Below are 22163 nucleotides of genomic sequence, written 5' to 3' on the forward strand. Positions count from 1 at the left end.
TCTTAGTATCCCTGATCATGAATTATTTTTCATTAAACTGAGCATGGCAGGCAGAGGGACTTTTTGCACAGGAAGTCAGTCAATTTAGGGAAATTGGGATCCGAGTAACCTTTTAGATTTTAACAATGGGTGTTAGCTTTTACCCGATGGTCCAGCACTAAGTTTCAGTTTTGGCCTTCCAAGGGAAAAGTTTTGGGCACCCCAGCTGCAAAATATAGGAAGCAGGAATGCCCTAATCAAAATAAGGTTGATGATTTAAGTTTGTACACACACAGACATCTGTAAGTTACGTTCAGGTGAGGAACATTTCTTAATATATATGATATATCTGTCCAACATGCAGGCAGCAGAAGACATTTGACCAACCACATGCACAAGCTCCTCTTCCAGCTCCTAATTAGGCTGTTTTACATGTGGTAATAGTCACATCATTGTCGGCCACAGCATGTTTACACAGCAGCATCATGTTTTTAAATGAGATGGTGACTGTTGTGATCTAAATATAACAGAAATCATACTGAAAAACAGTTTGAGAGGCGACAGGCCCTTGGACGTGTGACGCATCGTGGGACAGGAGTACGTCAGCAGCACACACTCCGCCTCAAGAACACACTCTAGGCCGCACGACAGCATAAATTATGACTGCACTCAGATATTACAATATAGTAACATACATACATGGGCACAGCAAGTATCCAAAATTGGTCACTACAGGCAGTTTTTGATATTGATATGGTTTTTCCTCAGTGGCATTGTGGCGTGAGACCTCATTTTCTTTGTTGATGCACATTGTTATTTATGGTCAAGGTGATTTGCAGGCTGCTTTTCCACAGATGCATCTATAATAGCATTTGTTGTCTTGCGGTAGAAACGTTGATCAGTCCATCGTTTGTGTCCAGAGTGAAATATCTCAACAACCGCTGGACGGACTGCCATGAAGATTGTACAGACATTCATGCTCCCCAGAGGATGAATCCAGTTACAACATATTCGCATGGCTGCCATTTTTCTCTGATGTCGCTCAAACGCTGGGATAATGTTATCCCGCTCTGGTTCACGTTGCAAGTCCTATAAAAATAGGGAATCTGATAAATTGCTATCATTTCACTGATTCCAGATTGATCAGCAACTGAGAAGACGATGAATAGTGAAAATCTGGAGGGACATCAGGACATAGTTTTAAGGTAAAGCCAACATACTTGATAAACCATTAGCTTACATTAGCATTCAACTGCTCTCTCTCTCTAACAGCTTGTTTGATTACACCCAGTGTGCTATGTTGCCAGATATTGCGAGAGAAACAAGCAAACGGGCCTATGAAAACGAGCCCAAAACAAGCGACTTCTCCGTTTGCGGTGAAAAAAAAAAAAAGAGAGAGATTAATACACTTTGCACACACACAAATATCACCCTGAATCCAGAAATATCATTGTATTTATTATTGTTTTAATATGTTATGATCAGTTTTTGTCTTAGTTCCAGGACTTCAAAACAATATGACATGCATTACAATAGGAAGAGGAACACTTTAACAACAAGCCCAAAAACTCGCAACCCGCTACTACCAATGTTTATAAGCGACTTTACAGAAAAACAAGCCCAAAGTCGCTTATAATAAGCGGACTTGGCAACTGTGCCAGTGTGTTGCACGTCTAGGTTTAAAGAAATGTGTAAATATGTGCGTTGACATTTTAGAATTAATTTATGCCTTTTCTGTCCTTAGCTTGGAGATGTTAACATTGCAAACATGGGTTATCAAATACAGTATGCTGTTTATACCAATACATATGGACCAATGTCCTTCCGGATATGGGCACCCCGGTACAGTCATACATCTGACTTTTCTGTTAGCTTCTCCACTTTTCCTCTTGCATCACCAGCCGATTAAAAGTTTTTTGAGACTTGTTGTTTTGATACTATTACATGGACTGATATAAAATTCTGTAAACAAATTGATATCCCCTTCCTGATGAACTGCATAAACTTTGGTGAGCTTTTGACCTTTAAGCACCATGGATGAAATTCTTGCGTCATCATCAGGTCAAAGTTTTTACCTGTCTCGTATTTTTCAGCTGTACTGTGCTTATTGCTAAGTATGCTAAACATCAGAATATAAGCGTTGTCATTTTGAGCAAATTAGCATGCTAATGTTAGCATGTAGCGCAAATAACTGCTGTACTTAAATACAGCCTCACAGAGCTGCTAGCATGTGGAGTCTTAGTCTAGTTTGGTTGTAAATAACAGCCTTTAAATCCTGATTATTTGACTTTTGGCATCAAAACTATTGTCATACTGGCCTCCAGCTAGTCTTGTTACAGTGTTTCTAAACAAGCATGCGTTGCTGAAGCGTCGTTGAGCAAGACACCTGTCAGTTTTTATTTTTTTATGATTATTATGAAACAAGTTACTAAGTTTGCTTCTGCTTTCCTCAAGTCCAAAGTTTTGATGTCTGTCACGCTGTGTAATGCTCCTTAAAAGAAATATTCCTTTCCATGTCATCATTTATAGGGCACAGAGAACTTAAAAAAGAGTTATCTGACCATTAATATTTATTCAAAATGTCCCAGTTGCGCGAAATCTGGACATCATAAACCACCTGTCTGGTAGCTGCTAAAACATTCTACCTTTCCTTTCAGTCAGTGAAAGCAAGAGCTCTAACAAGCAAGCACCAGGCCCTGAAGTGGGCATTGCACACGTAAAGACTCAAACTGCATCATCCCAAAGAAAAAGGTTCATGCTGAGGCCTCTCATAGCGAATGTAGATCATCTGCAACTGAGAGAAAGAGAGAAACAAGTGTGCATATTGTAGGAGAAGGGGGGCTCTGCTGCAACTGCTCTTCCCCATTCTGTCAAGTTGAGGTTAGCTCAGAGAGCAGTTTTGCCCTCATAACAAGACACTACTTTTTCCGGTCCCAACCTCAAGCCCTGACGATTAGTGCCAATGATAACGAGAGCAGAAAATTCACGAGAAAAACATGCAACTACACGGGCCGAGAAGAGAAGTGAGAGAGGGAGTGTCTGATGCAGATGGGACGTCTTTCAGAGAGGCGCTGAGTTAGACACCTGTGAGCCTCACAGACACTGTCGCTCTGTGACGGCAGTGAGCTGTGAGAGCGGTGGAGGAGCGGGGTTAGGTGGTGTTAACTTCGTAGATTGCTGATGGCTTCTGGTCCTGTGAGCCGAGCGGAGGAAGAGCCACCAGCGCTGCCTGTCAAACAGCACAGGTAAGACCAGCAGACATGATATTTTGACCCTGTTTCATAGATCACATTAGAAGCTAATTATTAATACAAATTAATATTAAAAGATCCTAAATATTTGGAACACAAGTGGATTGCACGGGTATTTTAAGTACAGTTGAAATCATTTAAAAACATGCACGAACAAATCTTGTTCAAACTTTCAGGGACACGTGTTGCAGACACAAACTTCTCACACAAGAACAGTTGCAGTCTGGTGATGCACCGTGCATATATTCATGCTAGAAGGGTAAAGACTTGTGTTTTTGTGTGTGTGTGTGTGCATTCTCTCACACAGGAGTCGCTCCAGTGTGGAGTCGGACTGTGTTAGGCTCAGCCCTGTTGGACTCCAGCATCAAAACTACGCATACAACGATGTCTTCCCTGAGCCCACTGACTGTCATGCAGCCCAGTGCCCCATACACCAGCGCTACGGTAGGTCTGCAGACTGATGACGTGAGTTCCAGAGATGGAAAGAAACTGCATGTACTCAAAACAACTCCAAAGCTAGTGTATGACGAGTCAGTGCAATGGGAAAAAACATAATTATACTATAATGGGTGGTTCACTCTACTCGGTTCGTGTTTCGCGTGAGAACTGAAAAAGAGGAAGTAACCGTCTGAAACTCTTACTTTCAGTAACGTATGATATTCAGACAATGACTTGGCAAACTGCATTCTAACACTGATGACTCCATGTGTTGCATGCTCATTGCTCATTGCTCCTGCTCCGACCTGAATCACTCTCACTGTGTTGCTCAGATCCCTCCCAGCACCAGGTGAGATTCTTCTCTGATGGCACCCCACCGCCCGTTCCAAGGAAGAGGTTAGCCCGCACCCTCTCCCTCCCGGGCTTCAGTGCACCTCCACAGTCTCCCCTGACTCCATTTTCTCCAAGACAACCTCATAACTTTGACAACCCCCTGTACATGCTGGCACCAATACCCGACACCTATTTCCATGAGGAGATGGAAGCGTTTCAAGCGGTCACAGGCAGTCCTGGGCCCTTACTGACCTTCTCCCAGCTGTCTTTTGACACCCCAGACGAACATCTGCCCTACCTCTTCAACAGCTTCGACGACCAGAGGGCTGTCTTTCAGGGGATTCAGCATCGCCATCTCCTCTTCCTGAGAAGCATGGCGCAGAGCGTGGATGCTGGGATCCTGCTGCAGGGAGAGGCCGCAGAGAGAGACGCCTGCTCATACCAGCCTCAGGATTTCCTGCTGTGTGAGGGCAGCGAGCCAAAGCACATCGGAGACGCCGTTTACTACAGTCTGCACAGCCCCAAGCTCCGAGGGAGGGTTCTTGGTTTAAGGGTAATGCAACAGTGTGTTCTGTGTGATAATGCATGAAGTCCAAGTGTTTCTGGTGTACACTGTTCTCACTTGTAGTTGAAACTGTGTGCAAGACAAAGAAAGTGTGGTGTTCATGTTGCACACAGCAACCGTACAAACACGATCTTTATCACGTTGCCAACTGTGACTCTGACTTGCGGTGCCAGAAACACTTCCTCTGAACTGTCATCAGGTGACACAGCTGCAACAGGAAGGCTAGATCATTTTTTTCCTTCATATTGAACACATTGTTGCAATGCAAGGGTTTCTTGAACATGAGTTTGGTTTCATGAACTTGTCCGTTCTCTGTCTTTCTGTGCAGGTACACAAACAGACCGATGACGCTGCCTCAGCTCACACCAAACACCAGCCATCACACGTCAACGTGCAACATGTTATCGCTCGTTTCCAACAAAGCAGGAATGATTCTAGTCTCATACAAAGTCAACCAGGCTGCATCACTGCCACAACGCCAGGGGGAGGCAGCAGTGAGAACAATAATCTGCCTTCGGTTCTGTCTCTCCTTCAGAGGGGTCAGTCGGTGAGCGTTGAGAGAGACCTGCCACACGCCACTCTAGAGGACTTTGTTCAGGATAGCATCTCGCTGCAGAGCACAGATTGTTCGGATTATGACAGACAGGTGTGTCTTCTGCTGCTGCAGGTATTAACGGGCTCGCTGCATCTGTACAATATCAGTGCCTCTGCACCTGAGCTCAGACCTCTGGAGATCTTTTTAGTGTGGCCCAACAGAGAGAAGGAAGAGGCAGGAAACAAGCAGAGACAGGATGCTTCTCTGCAGGAAGCAATGGGTTGGGAAAGGATGGAGAGAAAAGAAAAGACCCTGACGTTATGGAGGACGCTTGGTTCCCCTCGTGTGGTGTTAACACCGCTATCGCCTGCTCTCCCTGTACCTCACCCCTTCATCCACATTAAATCCCAGATTGGAGCCTTAATTCAATACTGCCTCCATTCACAGGAGAGTCTGGACTCAACTCAGTCCAAGTCCCCGTACCGAATCGGGCTTCTTCATCTGGCCTCTCTGCTCCAGAGTGAGAGCAGCGGGCCTCAGATGGCCGACATGGTGGCCATGCTTCAGGTGCTCCTCTGGGGGCCACGTGTCCAGCTCTTTGATCGCAGACGCCCGATGACCACCGCCGTACACAACTGGCTGGCAGTCAAGCGAGCCCTGTTGGTGATGAAGTTGGCAGAGAGAGGACTGGTCCAGGATCAGTCTGCTGTGGATTGGGAGGACTGCATGTGCCTGAAGTTCCTGTCATTCGCCGACCCCGAGACAGTTGTGAGTGCGACCAGTCAGCTGTGGCTCACTCTGAATGTGGACTGACATTTATAGTAGAAATGAAATCATTCCTGTGAAAACTCCTGGATGTTTGCAGTCCAACACAGCAGGTTGTAAACTGTCAGTCTGCATCAGAAATACACTACTGACGTGTATGCCTTTCCCAACTATTAAGATGTTAATTGAATGCTTTTCATACTGTGAAGTTAAAACAACAAAATGCTGCACTTTAAACGATTGAACATCTTGCTATGATATTGTAACATTAAAAGGCCTTGAAAACGAATTTTCTCGATCGGCTTATCTTGTACAAAGTATTTAATGCCATTGACTACGTCACAAGAGACTTCTGTTCCTCTCTGTGCTTGCTGGTCTACGTGGGCAGCACTCACTTAGAAAAAGATTAAGTCAAATCCTTCCGTCCACCAATCAGGATTTAGCAACATTTAAATCAGATCGGATTGGATCGTCGACAGCGTTTCACAGTTCAGGGGGAAATACTGTACTTGTACGGTTTTTGACTGTTAGCCTCTTAATAAAAATGACCTTTGCTTACTTTTTCTATGAATTGTTATGCTATAAAAACTTAAAGCCAAGTTTTTTTGAGGGCTGTAAGTTACCTACCGCCTAAATAATTGTGCTAAGGTTACAGTGCTTACTAGTCCCCGCTGACTCGATTGTAGGAGGTTGTTGAAGGTGAAAAAAATAGTGAGCCACTGCAGGAGTATCTAAGGGCCCATGTTTCTAACTTTATCAAATGGACAATTGTGTCGACATGCATGCACAGAAGTGTGAAACTAAGGTGAGGTTTAAATTTTGCACAAGTTTTCTGTTTTTGTTCTTCACACGTTTGGGTTTTTTGTTCCGGACTAGTTTTACGGTGGGCTGAAACTCACTAATAGAGGTGAGAAAGTTGACCCTGTGGCACGCTTTCAGTGACATTTTCCTATAGTGACACAGAAATGTGAAAAAGATGTATATGATTTAAGGTCAAACTTTAAAATAATACATCATTTAAATATAACACATTAGAAATACATATGGGACAAATATAGAGAGAATATACTCATATACATGAATAAATGAAATTAGGTTAACAAGGTAAATAAATACAGAGGCAACGAAGAGCAATTGTCATAATATATAAATAGATGTTTGCATTTATTTTTTATATAATTTTTGGTTCATGTATTTGCATATTTATGTATCGAGTTATTTATTCATTTTGGATTTTGGCAGACTTGGCCCTCCACATACCAGCCCCGGCCTCAAGCTAGGGCTGCACAATTAATTTATATATGATAAAAAAATGCAAAATGGCTTGTACGTAGTTTAAACTGCATGAGCTACAATTTTTTTTAAAAAGGTAAATGCGTGACAGAACATCTGCAATGTACAGTGGTGCTATGGTGATGTCCTAGACTACAAATCTTGTTCTTTAGATCCAAGTTAACGTTTGTTTGGTACAAACCCCAACAGATTTTACATCATCATGATTTGAATAGGTTTTTCAATTAAAATGTTTGTTTTTTTTAAAACAATTTCACCACAGGATTTTTTTTACTTTTACTTTACTTTTTACACGCGTCAAACAACACATACGGCCTTGTTCCTTTTAAGTATACTGACACTTTAATCCTTACATGCTGAGACAAAAAACGACAGATGACACTCTTTAAGGTGAGCACTTTATTTAGTACAGTTACAACATGCAGATATCTATCAAGTGAATCAAAGAATCAAATGAAAACCATGCACACATTTAAAAAAAAAATCAATATAAACAGGAGAATCAAATGATAATCACTATGAAACACACCTACTTACATAAGTATGATGAATTTATCATAAATATTACACTGTGGAGATGATCATCAGGGTGTTCGGGGAGGGTGAAGAGGAGGTCAGCACTACACATCATGGAAAGTAATACAGTGGCGAGGACACATTGCCCGGATATTATGTGGGCGTTTGCTTTACATTCCTGGTATATTAACATCTTACCCTAGTGCAAATAGCATTGAAACACAGCACATCGTAGGTAAAGGTAAAACACACACTAAAGGAACCTGTGACACGAAAACCTCAACCGTAAAGTTATCTGGTGGATCATATTCATTTCCAAAGAAATCATAAAGATGTGTGGGTATGGATTGAAATAAGAACAACAAACATTTGTAACTGCTCAGCGTCATTTAATCATCGTCAGAGGAGTCTCGCTCGATGCTGTAAGCCATGAAGAAAGCGTCAGGGCGGGAGGGGACAAGGGGATGACCCGGTCTCACAATCTCAAAGCCCAGGAAACTGAATGTACGCAGCAGGGATGCTGAAAGGGGACAGGATGAGAACATATGTAAATCTCTGAGACTTAAATACTGAGCAGGATATAAAACGCAATGGAGATAAAAACTTTCTATAACAAATTCATGTCTTGAGTGTTGTAAATACACAAAATAGTGCTTGTAATGAAAGTATGTAAATGTATACAGGTTTAGAGAACAGCTTGTATCGTTCTCATGGAGTCCCAATCATTATATCACACCATAAAGAAGGACAACAATAAACAGTTTTTAAAAAATCCATGTAGGAACATCCTTTACACCTGCAGGTACAAAGTCACCACCTCATCTGCCAAGACAAAGCTCAAGTTCATCGGCCGCATTCAAGGTCTGATGTAGGAAAATAGTTTCAACTGATTTATTAAATTCTTTAAAGAACACAATGAGAAAAACTGTCAGGATATCATATAAAGGTTGACTCTGACTTTGATTGGATTTTTTTCTATCATCAAACTGTTTCCTGTGCTCCTCATGCAGCTTCATACAGTCCCCCCCTTAGATGGTACCAGCATGATGGTCCAACGCACATTTCGTCACATTTGAAGTGAAGCGTACCTGACGCAGTACCCGTACAATCTGCCATAAAAACTAGCAACCAAATGTTTGTGCAGGTTGATCTCCTAAAGGATGCATAACAAGGCACTAAATACAAAAAAATACTTTGTACGTCTGTATAAGAATGACAAAATTCATTCAGAGAGAATTTTCCTTGACATCTGCTAAACTATTCAGATGGTTTAAATTTAAATTACCGTTGCTATAACAGTTTTTATGAAACCCTGACAGGAAAAGTCTCACCTCTATCGTCACGGTTCTTGTGGAAACAGATGAAGACGTGATCAACCTGCAGCTGCTCTTCTGCAAATTCCAGCAGAAGGGCAAAACTGAAGAAACAGAGCAGACAAGAAGTGTTAATGTTTTAAAGGAGGGATGTTAATGAATTTCAGAAGCAAATAATTATTCATGATGGTTCAAGGACAACATTGTCACCCATACCCATGCGTAAAATAAGATTTTAACAAACATTAACTGAAGTTTTAAGAACTGTAACCAAGACATATTTTATTTTGAAACAACAGCTCATCTCTGGTACAAACGAATACATTCAGATTCATGCGTTTTATTTAGCAATTCATCTTTTTTTTTTCCATCGGTGCACCATTAAAAGAAGTCAAACTGCGAACATTTCTATGATTAATCACTGACAAATTGTTTTTCCCACTGACCTGTCTTTGCTGCCCTCGGGCAAAGTTCCAGGAGGGATTTCAACATAAAGGTTCCTTCCTTTCAGCGCCGCCCTCCAGACGCAGTGCTTGCCTTCAGAGCGACGGGGCTCAAAGAGCAAGAACCGCACTCTGCTGTTGGCAGGGGGAGGCTCCTCAAGAACCAGCAACTGAGTATCCTGAGAATAGTGAGGAAATGTGTGACCCACGAGAAAAAACATCCACAAATGACACCAACAATAAAGTTCATGTGTAGTACATGCAGCTGTTAAGATGTTGAAAACAGACTGATTATTGAAAAGGAGACTATTATGAAATTTACAAATATGAAATGAGAAAAATGAAATTTTGAGCCAGTCATGTGACAAACACTTGTAGCTGTGCCAAATTTGAGAAATTAATAAATAAAAGCATCAACGTTAGTGCCACAGATGTATCGAAGTGTGCGCGCCTGCACGTTGGAGAAGCGCACATGAGCCGGGCACATGCTAATCTTTATCAAAGAGGTTTTGATCAACGGTCTTATAGTGTGACCCGCAGAATGTGCTGATCTGTCACTCTGATCAAGATAACATTAGGCACCTTACAGTTTTGCAGCACAACAACAGCTCAACTCAAGTAAGAGAATGATAAGATTCAGAACTGCTGAATCGCAATTGCAACTTTGTGTTTGTCTCTCCCAGTCGATACGTTTGGCTTTCTTCAATGTTAGCCCAAGGTAGGAATATCCTGCCAAAACACACTCCTTCCAAGTCAGTTTACTGTATAATACATATATAAAATGGCTTAACTTACAGAATAGAATATCTTAGCTGAAAGATTGCGATCCCGCTGGTCATTCCCTCGCCCACCTGGGATCTTCAGGGGTGGGAGAGGGGCATCAGGAGCACCACAGAGGCCCCGGACACGGGTTACTGCAACAGCGGGAGCACCTCCTGGGATTGGAGATACTGTAGGGTGACAAAAACACACACACAGACGGAGCCATCATAAGTGGGATATTCACTGGAAGTTCTGCTTCAAATCTCTGAATATAAACAGCAAGCTTAGCACGCATCGCACTATTCAGTAACTCATCAGTGGGATCAGAGTAAAACAGTTGCTAAGGTTGAGCGAAGAAAATACGAGGCACAGATCAATCGGTAACTTTTCTCACCTCAGGCAGACGTCTGTGTGAGAGGTGACAGATAAACATTTGACTTGAGAGCATTGACAGACAGGAAGTCTGAGCGGTTTATGGGTACCAAATCACTGACCACAAATTCAAAATGACACAATTTTGTGTGTCAGCTCTCAGTAAAATATTAACTAAAACTGCATTGCCGAAAGTAAGTGTTCCCATTCCAGAGAGACACGTCATGATTCTCATCACTGTCCCCTGCGGAAAAATTCATTGTTCATATCTGAAAATACACTAAACTTCCCAAAACAGATTTACAGTCTGCCTTGGTTTCTGTGAGATAGCATTAAGCTTGTCATATGATTCAGCAGTCTGCCAGATGAGCGGTCTGTTTGTCTAACCATTCGCCCTACTTTGGTCCTGCACTAGCCATTTTGCTCCAGTTTGCAACAGAGTGGGACAAAAACCAGTTTAACAAGTGCGATTGGCCATTTCAATGGAGGCGCCAGTCAATGTTTTCTATAGAATTAGCTTGGCTCACATGTGCAGCTGCATACATTTGCAATAATAAGGGTAAGCCTATTCTCAAAGCTCCGATCGGGAACATAACCCATAAACGGCAGTGCTGCACATGCACTCAGACATGCACAGATGCTCTCTTACGCAAATGCCACTGCTGTGCTAAATCTGGAGCAGATGTGTGAAAACAAAATGAGAACCATTGTCACTCCCATCGCTCTGGGTAAGCAAGTCAATATACAATGTACAACCTATTGCTTGATCTTGCAAGGCAATTGAGATCGTAAACTAACACAGGTCCTCTCCAGATCCAATTAAGAGATTAAGTTAAACGGTCATAACCATTACCACCTTTTTCTTTGTAAAAGGCTTTCAATCAACTTATCTATTCTGTTAAAAACATTCTTTGAAATCCACATGTCAAAAGGTGAGAGCAATGCACATTCACATCCTCGTCACATGAACGAATGGTCTCTTGAGCCTCTGGTTGCATAGGAGTACCACTGCCATGAATTAATGTCACGTAAAAAGAACAACTTATCTCTATGAGGGTGTCATAATGTGAATATTAATAAAGAGGTCATATTATTCTAATTTCTCAGGTTAATTCTTTTATTTGGGGGGGTAGTAGGGTCATGGTAGAACAGGTTTACATACTTAAATTTAAAAAAAAAAACACATTATGTGAGGCACTGCTGCAGCAGCCCTTTACACGCTGTGTTTTGAACGCTCAGTTTTAGCTACAAGCAAGCTGACGTAGTGTGATACAAAATAATGCACATACAGCTGCTTACCATGGCTGTGGTACAGCCATCTATTTTAAAAAAATATATACATGAATATATATATATATTTATATAATGCCTGTTACATAGTGATGCAAAAAAAATATGGAAGGGCTGCCTCCAAACCAGGTGTTTCAGGCAGTGCAGGAGCAGTGTTTTCTATGGGAGAGAGTAACTTCCTTTGCTGCCTTTTCACTTTGCAGATCTTTTACATGCACAAAAATGCTCTATGTCAGAATAAAGGAAAGGCAAAAACCCAACAAGAAAAATATAACCTCTTTAAGTGTCTGTGCTTCAGATCGTGTATCATGTGGTTATACCAGCATCATCCCAAAAAACAGAAAACCGGATCAGTAGCTCTGAGGGAATCGGTCCAAAAGGGCACTTGCTTAACTCTAATAAAGCTTGTGGCACTAACGATTGAAAATACCTCACTGAAGCTCTCCATAAACGATCTTCAGCAATAACTATCACTTGAGCCTTTAATAAAAGCATCTATTATGTTACCGTGAAGAGAAACGTCTCACAATAATAGTGCATCTATAGAACAAACAAAAGCTAGTGTACAATATGTCATCATTGGACTCAACGGTGCCCATACCACCCCCCTTCGCAGTGCAGTGGAAATTTCCTACGAGTGCTTCACAACAGTGTAACGTTAGAGCGAGGAAAACAGCCTCGACCAAGATCATGTCGGAACACGACCGAGGTATAATCACCCCCCAGGCTAATCGCTTACAAGTTACAAAATTATTATCTTCTTTCCAGGCATCTATCCTTCTGTTCACATTTCCAGTCAATTCCCACATTTGACTGGATGTAAACCAACAAACAAGCCGTCTCAGGAATCCGTTGGCTGGTGAATTCCCCCGCAACGGTTAATGTAATACGGAGTTGGATTAACGTACGTTACATCACAGAGGTTATTTAAATGTTGATCTATCTCAAATGATTGCCCCATTATAATTACAACAAATTGGGTCGGTCCTTTTTCGACAAGCTGCAGGATGTCATGGTTAAATTGGATCTGAGCCCGAGGGCAAAAAGGGGAAAAAAAACAAGCCGTGAAGCCACAATTGTCAATTCAGTCACCCTTACAACGATGTTTGGTTAACGTTACCAAGTGTACATGATCTTAACACATATTGTCAATGTCCTGTGTAATTCCCACAGGAGCTAATTGATTAAACTGTTAAAGACAACCAAAATATTGTGGTGTCATTGTCATCGATTGTTTTCACTGCGACGCCGAGAATATGAAAACATCGGTGATATAACGGTTAGCCGTTAGCTCCAGAAGCTAGCAGTGCGACATTCATATTTACACCAAAATACTAATTTAACTAAATAAAAATTATGCCTCAATATATTTACATTAAGCAGGTTAAAATAAACAAGAAGCCAACTCGTTTTTATAAATGGCAAGGTCGACTTGTTACGTTCGCTAGCGCCAAAGCTAGTAGCTAACGTGTTTCTATTGCGTTTCACATATTAGCTTGTGCGTTAGCTTAGCCAGCTAACTGGAACACAGATCAACAGCGACGTTGACATTTTGTGTATTTGCTTGAACGCCGATGATAAGTCAATGTCTTACAAATGAGTTACACTTCTGTATTTCAGGGTGATTTATTTAAGACGCTTATTAAAAAGGTTTGAATCCAAACGCGCTTCATAATGTATTTTCTGGAAGCGTCAAATGAAACAAACAGCGCTGTTATGTAAACAAGAAAACACGGGGAATAGCGCTAGCCACTCCAGGACATACACCGTCTCTCTTCGCTAGGCCGCGGTTTTTAAACCCTAGCCTGGCTTGCTAACTTGCTAACTTAGCTAACACAATTCACAACGACGACAACGACATACCTTTCACTTTCAGGTTTATTACTGGATTGCTCAATAACAGGCATCTCGGATAAGTTTCTCTCTTTTTCTCTCACAAAACAATGACTATTCAAAATCGTCTGTAGGTTAGATTTAACCATCCGGCCAGCGTCAACACCAGCAGCTCGCTCTGTCCTCTCCTCTCCGCTAATGCTGAGCTAACAGAGCAGGCAGGCTGCGGTGTTTGTCAGGGGCGGGGCCTGTCAACCGTGACGTAGTTCTGTGAAAACATGACGCAGTTAATGAGCCATTTCTTTTAATAAACCTGTCAGTTCTGGTATTTTATTATAACACCATTATTAGTGATGCATTTACATGTACAGTAACAGTATTTTACAGTTAAATCTTAAAGCTAAATCCAACTACTTTACTTACTGTTACTGTAGGTGGTGTTTGATTTACAACACTGCACTTTTTTTGTTTTTATTATGTAAAATTTTAATTTAGAAAATTGTAACTTTAAGTCTCAAATTCAATAAAATGTGGCAAAAAAAATGCAAATACTCAAGTGAAGTGCAATGAGTAAATGTATGCACTAAACACACTGGTGTAAAAGTGTATACAATTATACATGTATTTGCATTATGTGAATACTGTATACTGTGGGTCAACCATTTATTGCATCCGATATTCGTTCAGGCAAAATGTACTTAGTCACATTCCATCACTAACAATATCTTGTTCAAAGTTTCATTATTTTATCCCATCTGGCGTCTCATCTCTCTTATCAATGGACCAGAAGCTAAGAGGCTGGTAACACTTGTGACTGACTGTAAGCATGTGAGTATCATCTGTGCCTGTCAGTCAAGGCACAGAGCAGCCCGGTACAGGGTGTGTATAACTCTGTCCTGTTGCCAGCAGAGCAGGAATCACCATCAACACAACATTAACATTTACTTCAGCGGTGAGACAAAACCCAAGGGGGTCACATCAGGTAGGTTTCTGTTTTGTCTGTTTCATATAAAACTGAACTGGGCCTCTTTAAATCAAATATCCTTTTCAACTAGCTGCAGGTGCCTATTTTAAGCGGACTGGTGTGTGACATACAGTCGGCTACAGTCTGAAAGACTATGCAAATGGCAGTACGGACATGAATAGTCTGCAAAAGTTAATTCTGTGCATGACAAATACACACTTTTCTTCTTCTTAGCTTCATTTTAGGATTCAACTCTAAGCCTACAGGACTTTAGGAGCAGGAGTTGGAACATCTGAAAACATCACAAGTAAGAAACTCGTCCGCCCTAAACAAACGATCAAGTGTATACTATGGCAGCTGGTACATGCGTCTGACCTGTGTGTGTGTCTGTAGTGTCTTATGACAGGATTCTGTCCATCGAAAACTTGAGTGATGTTCCAAATCCTTGGAAGGGATTCACTATGAACCGCTGCATAGTGCTGGCTCTGGTCGTACTGCTTGTGAGCTCGAGTGTACATGAAGTGCATGGTGAGTGCTGTTCTCATGTCACATTACGTACAGACAGGAACATACACTTGGAATTAGAAAGATGAGTTAGGATGACACATATGATGTAAATCTAATGTCGGCAAAAAGTTTTAGATTAAAAAATATCGTACGTTTGCTTCTAGCAATACTTTCGACATTAGTGTATATCTATATTCCTGTTTATATGGCTGATATGTGTACTTAAAGAGAAATTTTATTTTAACTATCTAACCCTTTACACATTAAAGAGTGTTTACTGCTTGACTACTGTATATGTGTAGTATAAAGACTTTTGTGGCTCCAAAGGAAGCTACATCTAATCCAACAAATCACCTTCAGTGATGTCAGACAGTGGCTTAATTGATTTGTGGGTAATGTAGGCACCAGGTTGTACTACTGTAACACTGCGGTACTCATTATCGAGAGTTTAAAAGACAAAATCAAAACTGATACAGCAGAATCATAGATATCGACATTATTCCCACATATTCTTCTACCCACCAACGTGGTGCCTACATTACCCACAATGCAACTATCAGGCAATTTAACAGACTACATGCAGCCACAGTTTTCTTTATACTACATTTGCAGTCAAACTCCCCAAGACCTGTAAACACACTCTACCCTTTTAAGTCAGTCTCTTCTGTGTCATTTAAATCACCAGTGTTTGAGTGTCTTTAATATTTTTCTTGTTTTTTAGAAGCTGTGGATTATGTTGTTGAGGAAACAGGCATCAGGTCTTTCATTGGGAGTCTGCAGGATGGATCAATATTTCAGGTGCTGTCTATACTATGTAACCTTTGATTTTGAGTGGAGTTTATAATAGTGGGTTTCTTTCATTTCGGCTCATTTGCAGGATGTAAATGTGATTGGTTGCAGGCTTGCAGCCCTGCAGCTGAACCAGTTAGCGCTATATTAACAAAGTGTTTCTGAATCCTTTTTCTCATCAATCTCATGAAGATTGGGAGAAAGGGTTGTAAAAACTGGAAATAAAGAGACCGCATTTGAATTGATAACCAGCTCAGTACAGGGATGAGCACTAACACCAAGGTCCACCCTCGTTTCTTTCTTACTGAAGTCAACCCGTCTACTGCCCACTTTTCAGAATGACTCCCTTGGGCTTCAAATAATCCACCGATCTCTATGAGAGGGAAGGGAGGGATGGAAGCTGGATGATCAATGGGGCCAGAGCTACAGCAGACATTGGCCATCGGCCAGAAGCTCTGGCAGTGCCCCTGATTGCAGATTAAGATGTATAAATTCCATCTAACATGTTAAAAGAACCATCCCCATTGGTCCCAATTTATTATGATTACTTAATGAGTTTTATGTAAATGTTTTTACTGTCTTGAAGCCATCAAGGTGCTTACTGTGTTAGTGACAGCGGAGCAGCTCCAGGATGTTTCTAGATGGCATCATCATCACAATTTGTCTCTCTGCGCAACCGTTAAACGGCAGATTTGAACCAAATACAAATCGAAATAGTCTTTATGTAATCACTGCATTTAAGGGGCAGGTTTTCCTCCAAGTAATCAAACTTATACCCTACTGAAAATTACAACATGTAAAATGTGATCCTTGGAGTGACTGTATCATGAAGAGAGTGGATTTGTACAGATGTTTGTGATTGTATGTGTGTTTGAATCCAACTGTGTGTTGTGTCCTGCTCTCTGCCTGCAGATTTCCATATGGGACAGTTTCATGTGGTGGTGGGGATCTGAAGAAGTCGGAGCGATAAGAAGAAGAAAAAAGCCGATGGGCGCCAAAGTGACCCTGAAACCCAAAATCAAAGAGTGATTCGTACACAGCTGTTTAAAGCATTAACTGTCACAACAACAGGTTTCTGAATAAAGAAACAGTCTCAATGTACTTTGCATTTAATAATAAACAGATACAGAATGTTACACTTAATCCAATTTGTCTGTATTGTACAATGTAATTTTTTTTTGGCAGGGCATGCTTTATTAAAAAAAAAATTATCATATTTTAAATCACTCAAATCTACCTTTTAGAATCAACGCTTTAGAAGTGTCCCTTCCCACCACATTGCAACCTAGCCTTTTAAAAAGTGTGCCCCTATTAAACACAAACTTCTAAGATAATTAAAAGCAAAAACTTTACACTTTACAGATTATTTCCCATCTTAGAATGAAAAAGATATGTATTTTGGATTACAATTTGTTATGGTTTCAATAAACTTGCTCATCCCCCTTCAAATAAAACACGCTATATGTGATAGTATGTGACCTACAGAGACCTCTGTCGGTTAACATGTGCCTCTGATACCAGTAATACAGTGTGAATAAATAATAATAAGGACATAAGTAGGCTCTCGCAGCTTTAGCGGCATCCACACTCCTTCACCACCACATTTTCAAAAGGCCTGACTTGAGTCAGATCTTCAATGAAGTCCACCACCTCCAGGGCTTCGTAGGCCACAGGCACACAGCACGGTGGCCGCTCATCAGCACTCCGACTCGCCGCCCTCTCACTCTCAATGTGGGAGTTGAGTAGGACGGCGTGGTTGGTGGGATTAACCAGTGGGACAGCACACGTGCCATGGCAGTTGTCAATGTTGGCAGTGTTTGGAGCCAAAAGATGCCTTTCAAGGGACACAGTGAGGCTCCGCAGTCCACATATGTTGGCTCCCCCTGGGCTGCTGGGGCCAGCTCTGGCTGTCCGCTGTCCTCTCTTCAACGCATACGTACGAGCCACTGTCTGGAGGGCCTTCAGCAGGAGAAATGCACGGTACTGGCTCTCTCCTGTTCTATGCAGAAGAGGAAACAGAAATATCAGTTAACTAGAAGTACCGCGTGGTGGTTATATGCCTCCGCTTTAAAGTAGGTAAGGCTCCTAAGAAGCTACGATATGGTACACTGGATCACTGTGAGCTCACAGTAATTAAGGCCGCAGCACCTTTTGACTTCCAGCGAATCAGTTCACCCTCGAGTCGAAGCGTAGTTTTGTGCTAAATTTGACAAAGTTCCCTCAGTTCATTCGTGATATATTGACCTTGACCTTTGACCTCCAAAATGTAATCAGTTTATCCTTGAGTCCAAGTGGACCTATGTACCAAATTTGAAGAAACTCCCTTAAGGCATTCTTGAGATTGCAATAACATTGAGGTTGCAATGACCTTTGACCTTGGACTGCCAAAATCTAATCAGACAGTGTATCAGCACATACAGATATTTGTGCCAAATATAACGAAATTCCCTCGCGGTGTTCTTGAGCTTTTGCGTTCACAAGATGTTAGGTTCCAATGACCTTTGACCTCAGCTCATCGTTGAGTCCAAGTGTGGGTTTGTGCCAGATTTGATGAAAATCCCTGAAGGTGTTCTTGAGATATCAGTTCATGAGACAGGGGGTTGCTGTGACCTTTGACTTTTGACCTCCAAAATTGAATCAGGTCATCCTTGAGTCAGAGTGGACATTTGTGCAACCTTTGAATCAAAACCCCTAAAAGCGTTCACGAGATATCACGTTCGCAAAAATATGGACGACCCATAATGCCTCCAGCCCTGGCTATTGCTGCCAAAAATGATGATACAGGATCTTGATACTAAGAACATCCGTGTTTGTTTGTCAGATGTGCTCATGCAAATACTATTTTACCTCTATAAGCAAAGGAGTTACTGTAGTTACTGTAGTAGTTGCCATGGGTTTTAATTTAAATCAACCTTAACATTCACAGACAAATAGTATGAAATAATGATTGTAACATCCACTATTATATGCTATTTTAATATAAATAATACATTTAAAAAATCCATGTTTGGAACATGACAGGGCTGTCAATTCACGGGGTACTTAAGGTCGCCTGACAGGGCTGTGAGGGAGCATGTGACTGAAACATTTGGGAACAGTTGCTTTAGGAGACTGTTGACACACATCACCTGTTGCCGGTTCCTCCTTGGGAAAGGCGCTGAGCTCTCTGAGCCTCCCCAGCCTCTCCGCGGCCCTGTGACCAACATCCTCCTCCCTTATTACCTCCGTTATCTGCATCACAGTCTGCTCCAGCCTCTGCCTGAGCTCCTCCGCCAGTGCAGGAGACAGGGCCAGCTCTCTACGATGCACCTGAGACATGGAGCAACAGGTAGAGAAGGAGAAGATGGTGAGGGCCGAGGAGTTGATCAATCCTGCCAGCAGGGTGTCGCTGGAGGATACGCCCAGTGTGAGGGGAGGCATGGACTGTAAGGAGGTCAGCTGGAGCGGAGGGGACTCAGGCTGGCCCCGAGGCGTGACATCACCCAGGAACCGCTTCAGCTCACAGAGGAAGGAGGAGGTCTGCGAAGAGCCTGAACCATGTGTGTGTCTGAGGAATAGAGTAAAAGAGTGTTACTGAGCACCGCTCTGACAGTAGTCTGGTAATATTTAAACAGGGAACATGAGAGCTGAGACTACCTTGTATCAGTTCCTCTTCCCCCTGAGAAAAGCAGAAGTGGAATCAAGCCGATGCTACTTCCTGATTTTCCACCAGTAAGGACGTCTCTTAACCTTTGCTCTGCAAAGACAGGAAATGTGTCACATGCTTTCAGCATGAACAAGACATTATATCTTACTCATGTCATCTCTTACTCATATCAGGGGATTTCGTGTCAGCAGAAATCCTCCAGTTCTGGTGAACGTTGTCCTCTGATGCCTTTCCCGTCAGCATCATGTACTGTGTTTCCCCTGAAATGCACACAGACTAGAGGAGACAGCGACAGGAAGACCACAGAAACACTTTAAGAACTCTGGGACAGTTTCAATTCATGCATTACTCACACCAGACCTTTTATTTACCTGTGTGTTAGGCTGCAGCAACTGACTAGTAAACATGAAGTCCAGGTTTCCACCACTGAGGGGACTTTTAAATGCCAAGAGCAGCACAGGCTTCTGCTCGAGAGAAGGTGACTGCGGGAGGTCAAAGGTCAACTTTAGGGCTCCTCTCTCATCTTCCTCTGACAGGTGCACTGATGGAGATAACAGGGCACGCTGTTAGATAAACAAGATTTAAACAAAAATGATCGCAATCAGAGTACAGTTACCTGCAGCTGGATGCAAAGCCTCCAAACCATTTCTGCTTGCTTCCTTAGTGAGCTCGAACAGGACCGAGCCCGACGGATCATCAGTTGCTGTGCAGATTCCAAACAGGGTCAAACTGCGGTTTGTGAGTTCACCGCCACTCCCCACCGCCTCACGCAACGCCGCCAATATGTCATCCACAAAGCACGGCGCATGATGAGGCACATGATTTTTAATTTCCAAACCATCTCCGGCCTCTGTGGAACTCGCTGCATAGTGATCTCCTTTGATTCAATTAGAAAAACATCAAATTACATTACACAGCTAGATGCAGGAAATGCATGCAAACAATCCAATTTTTTGCACAGATCAAGTAAACTTCAAGAGGTTTACTTGGTTCCCGACCTGTCATCTCGGGGTCGTGGGGCGGGATCAGCGGCTGTCCGTGTGAGACGTGCAGGGCCACACAGAGCCTGGTCCAGCAGAGCATCAAGGCTCCACAGTAGAAGACATCCACACCTAACATGCTGCACTGTCTGTCTGTTTGTTGCTCCGTCTGTGTGGTCGGACGTTTTTCGCAATTTGAGGGTTGTTATGAATGGGTCAAGCTCATGGGGATGGGAGTTGTATCCTCCCACCTTCCATTCTCACTAACACTGGAACACACTGCCAAAATAGGAAAGAAATGCCAAAAGCGGAAAAAACATTTGTCCTTGATCTGGACTGTTTGATACGTTTTCTGCCTAGAAAGGTGCTTTTTTTCACCTCTAGAAGGCCGTTGTGGACTCACACACACTCACATACACACACACACACACACACACACACACACACACACAGATCGTCCCTTTCTGTAGATTAATGGAGATGAGTTCAGATACTGAAGGGAGGGTTCATGATTATTGTAGCTTTATCATTCTAGTTAGATATAGAAGACAAGGTCAGGTTTCTTCGCTGAAATTCAAATAACTAAGCTGCACAGGGATGAAAAATCAGTGAAAAGAACAGTCAAGAATGAACTGAGCTTACACACCTGAAGTGCAGAACTAAAATTGGTGCGCACGTCGATGAAAAAATACATACAGTTTAAGGAGGTCTGATTTAAATCTCTTTAAGTTATTATTGTATTATTGTTTTCACACGGTCTGTTCCCTTGTGCCGCTGCATCAATTGGCTTTCTCCCACACCGGATCAATAAAGGTACAGCTTATCTGTTTTGTCTGACGATGAAGCTCGCAGCAAAAAGGACATTCGAGCGTCTTCTTCCAGGAGATTTTAAGGAACAGTTCAACATTTGGGGGTATTTGGGAAATACACTTATTTGCTGTCATGCTGAGCATTACATGAACAGATAGATACCCCTCTTATGCATTGCAAATGAGCCATGAGATGCTTAGCTTACCTTAGCTTAGCTTAGCATGAACAGGAACTGCTTCCTGTCCTGACAAATGTGTACTGACCTGCATACAAGTGCTTCCTGTTGCATGCAGATATTACTCTGTCATTACATTGTGCTTTGAACTTTTTGGGGGGTATTTTATGGCTTTATTTCACTGGAAACCAGATGACAGAGCGGGGATGACATGCAGCAAATGGCCGCAGGTCAGATTCAAACCCTGGGCCACTGCAGCGAGGACGTAGCCTCTGCACATGGGCAGTGCACTCTACCAACTGAGCTACTGTGGCGCCCACATTGGGCATTGAACCTTGACCGTTTGACCTCATCTGTCACTGTGGCTTCTTTCGTTTGTTTCTCTCTGGGTATTGGACCGCCAGGTAAATGACTCTACCAGCACTTCTAAACTGAACACAACTTGTGGCTTCTTTTGGGGGGATTATTTCTCGTCTTCCTGTCACTGTGGGGATGACCACGTTTTTTACACCTTGCTATTTTGTGCAGTTATATTTATATTTTGTTACCAGACTGAGCCAGGCTCGCTGCTTCCAGCTGATTAGCTCATATTTAAGAGTCATCT

General features: G+C 42.3%; 3 protein-coding genes and 1 long non-coding RNA gene across 4 annotated transcripts; 2 read left to right on the top strand and 2 right to left on the bottom strand.

The window, feature by feature from the left end:
• Nucleotides 1–2804: 2804 nt before the first annotated feature.
• LOC115590920 (uncharacterized protein PEAK3) lies at nucleotides 2805–6155 on the top strand. Its single transcript, XM_030432405.1, has 4 exons — nucleotides 2805–3224; nucleotides 3538–3674; nucleotides 4001–4554; nucleotides 4895–6155. Exons 1-4 carry the CDS (start codon nucleotides 3160–3162, stop codon nucleotides 5912–5914), a joined length of 1776 nt encoding a protein of 591 aa, XP_030288265.1. The 5' UTR covers nucleotides 2805–3159; the 3' UTR covers nucleotides 5915–6155.
• Nucleotides 6156–7540: 1385 nt separating this feature from the next.
• oaz1a (ornithine decarboxylase antizyme 1a) lies at nucleotides 7541–13910 on the bottom strand. Its single transcript, XM_030433876.1, is given in 6 exon segments — nucleotides 7541–8195; nucleotides 9007–9092; nucleotides 9435–9610; nucleotides 10227–10313; nucleotides 10315–10381; nucleotides 13719–13910. Coding segments are annotated over 6 exon segments (666 nt in total). The 5' UTR covers nucleotides 13838–13910; the 3' UTR covers nucleotides 7541–8064.
• A 618-nt stretch (nucleotides 13911–14528) lies between these two features.
• Nucleotides 14529–17092, top strand: LOC115590923 (uncharacterized). Its single transcript, XR_003985854.1, has 5 exons — nucleotides 14529–14670; nucleotides 14887–14959; nucleotides 15046–15180; nucleotides 15881–15957; nucleotides 16861–17092. It is a non-coding gene; the product is annotated as an uncharacterized LOC115590923 (long non-coding RNA).
• On the bottom strand, nucleotides 17042–21617 carry amh (anti-Mullerian hormone). Its single transcript, XM_030432406.1, is given in 9 exon segments — nucleotides 17042–17947; nucleotides 19077–19102; nucleotides 19105–19495; nucleotides 19585–19684; nucleotides 19759–19870; nucleotides 19966–20135; nucleotides 20211–20471; nucleotides 20593–20853; nucleotides 21590–21617. Coding segments are annotated over 8 exon segments (1608 nt in total). The 5' UTR covers nucleotides 20714–20853; nucleotides 21590–21617; the 3' UTR covers nucleotides 17042–17520.
• Nucleotides 21618–22163: the final 546 nt, after the last annotated feature.

The sequence above is a fragment of the Sparus aurata genome, chromosome 11 (assembly GCF_900880675.1).
Source record: "Sparus aurata chromosome 11, fSpaAur1.1, whole genome shotgun sequence".
Classification (NCBI taxonomy): Eukaryota; Metazoa; Chordata; class Actinopteri; order Spariformes; family Sparidae; genus Sparus; species Sparus aurata.